Below are 2,500 nucleotides of genomic sequence, written 5' to 3' on the forward strand. Positions count from 1 at the left end.
AGCAGCACCATCGAGCCGGCTCTCCACTGGAGTGTATTCGCAGCTGCAGCAGCAGCAGCAGCAGCAGCTAAGCGAAGAAGCCAGGCTGGGGGTGCTTCTATACTCTTGAAGCAGCAGCAGCAGCAGCTGCTGCTGTTTCAAGGTGAGGCGCAGCAGCAGTGAACTCAAGGCTGGGCGTAGCGCATGCAGCAAAGAGCAGCAGCAGCAAACAGCAGCAGCAGCAAACAGCAGCAGCAGCAAGCAGCAGCAGCGCCAGCAGCAGTAGTTGCAAATGTGCTGCTGCTGCTGTGGTGTGTATTCACGCCAGGACTGTTGGGGGCCCCTGCCAGTGTCTCTTTTGCCCCCTTCAGCAGCAGCAGCAGCAGCAGCAGCAGCTGCTGCTGCTGCTGCTGCTGCTGCTGCTGCTGCACTGCTAGATGTCTCTGCAGCTCACGGTCACTTTCGCAGGCCTCTTGTGACTACAAAGGCTCTCTAGTGCTTTGCCTGCTGCTGCTGCTGCTTCTGTTGTTGCTGCTGCAGTTTGTGCTGCTGCTGCTGCTGCTGCAACCGTTGCTGCTGCGTCGCTGTTTGTCTTGTGGCTGGGCTGAGGTGTATGGACACTTGCTGCTGACAGCTGCATTGTTTAATTTGATTTTTTCCTTTCTTTTTCAAACCCCACAAACACGGCATATTCGCGCTGCAGCAGCAGCACGCAAGCAGCAGCAGCAGCAGCAGCAGCAGCAGCAGCGCGGCTGCAGCATTCGTCGCCCGCAAGACACACACGCTCTATCCTGAAACAGCAGCAAACAAAAGATAAGTGGAGAGCGCCTTGGGGGGCCCCCTAGGGGGCCCCCCAGGGCACCGGAAGAGGCAAGGGGGCCCCCTAGGGGGCCCCCATGCCTCTTCCGGTGCCCTGAGGGGGGCCCCCTAGGGGCCCCCCTTACCTCTAAAGCTGCTTTAAGTGGGGCGCCTTGCCTCTGGTGGTGCCCAAAGGGGGGCCCCTCGAGGTGCTAAAAGGGAGCAGCTGAGGGGCCCCCTAGGGGGGCCCCCTTGGCTCTCGCGGTGCCTTAAGGGCCCCCTTTTGTGGTACCCAGGGGGCCCCTGCTGGAAACTGGGGCCCCCAGGGGGCCCCCTAAAGTGTTAGTCTTTGGGGGCCCCTGCGGAGACACTGCGCGGGTCTGTACCCTTTAAAGAGAATCCCTGCAGGGCCTCCTGCCACTACTGCCTAACTAGGGGCCCCTATGGGGGCCCCTAGTCAGGAAAATCCTAACTAGGGGCCCCTACAGGGGCCCCCATGGGGGCCCCCATGGGGGCCCCGGTGGCATCTTTCTCTCACTAACAAATCTCCGGGGGCCTCTAGGGGCCCCCACGGGTCTCTAGAGGTCTACGGGGGCCCCCAGGGGGCCCCACGGGTCTCTAGAGGTCTCCAGGGGCCCCCAGGGGCCCTCAAGGGCCCCTAGGGGCCTTTAGGGGCCCCCAGGGGCCCCTTGGTGGGTTCTGTCGCCCCGGTGTGGGGCCCTCCGGCATATTTGCTGCTGCTGCTGCTGCTGCAGCGCTGCACTTGCTGCCAGATCTACTGCTGAGCAGGGGCCCCTGGGGGGCCCCCAACCGGTTAATTGCAGCGAGGGCCCCCCTGGGATTCTAGCCAGCTAGCTAGATGCCTAGGTAGCCAGCTAGCTAGCTGGCTAGCTAGCTAGCTACCTACCTACCTACTAGTTAGCTGGCTAGCTAGCTAGCTAGCTAGCTACCTGGCTGGCTAGCTAGCTAGCTAGCTAGCTAGCTACCTAGCTGGCTAGCTGGCGGTTGGGGCCCCTCGCTAGCTGGGGCCCCACACCAGCCACATGGACTCTGCAGAAGGCTCTTTCTCGCTTTTCTTGTTGTTAAATTTGCTGCTGCTGCTGCTGCTGCTGCTGCTGCTGCTGCTGCTGCTGCTGCTGCTGCTGCTGCTGCTGTAGGCGTAGCTGGGGTAGCACAAAGTGCAAAGGGCACTGCAAAGCTAGGGTTTAGGGTTTTGAAGAGATGACACAAACCCTGAAAAACAACGGGGCTGAGACACATGTCTGTACACTTCAGAGCTCTGTGGCCACCCCCAAAGAAGCAGCCATCAGTGACTGAACGTGCTGCTGCTGCTGTTGCTGCTGCTGTTGCTGCTGCTGCTGTTGCTGCTGCTGCTGCTGCTGCTGCTGGCTGCTGCTGGCTCTACATAGCGGCTTGCAGATGCGCTGCCAGTCTATATAGGCGGTTGCTGCTGCCTCTGTACACCGAGAGTGCCTCAGTAGCAGCAGCGGCAGCAGCAGCAGTACCAGCAACAGCAGCAGCAGCAGCAACAGCAGCAGCATGGTGCTGCTGCTGCCACCGCCAGCTGCGAGTGCGCGCTGTTCGTTTTGCTTCTTTTGCTCCCTGGGAGACAGCAGCAGGCTATTTAACATAGCTAGCCTGCCAGCTAGCTAGCTAGCTGGCCAGCAAGCTAACCAGCTAGCCAATCTAGCTAGCTAGCCAGCTAGCTAGCCAGCTAATATAG

General features: G+C 60.6%; 1 protein-coding gene across 1 annotated transcript in view; it reads right to left on the reverse strand.

The window, feature by feature from the left end:
- Positions 1-2,048: 2,048 nt before the first annotated feature.
- Positions 2,049-2,500, reverse strand: part of ENH_00040100 (UMP-CMP kinase, putative) — a gene marked incomplete at both ends in the record, with an annotated part of 8,657 nt that continues 8,205 nt past the window's right edge. Inside the window, one exon of the mRNA XM_013580724.1 lies at positions 2,049-2,379. Coding sequence (XP_013436178.1) covers positions 2,049-2,379 — 331 coding nt within the window. The remainder of the gene's footprint in view (positions 2,380-2,500) is intronic.

The sequence above is a fragment of the Eimeria necatrix genome, genomic scaffold (genome assembly GCF_000499385.1).
Source record: "Eimeria necatrix Houghton genomic scaffold, Enh_scaff295, whole genome shotgun sequence".
In the NCBI taxonomy this organism is placed as follows: domain Eukaryota; phylum Apicomplexa; class Conoidasida; order Eucoccidiorida; family Eimeriidae; genus Eimeria; species Eimeria necatrix.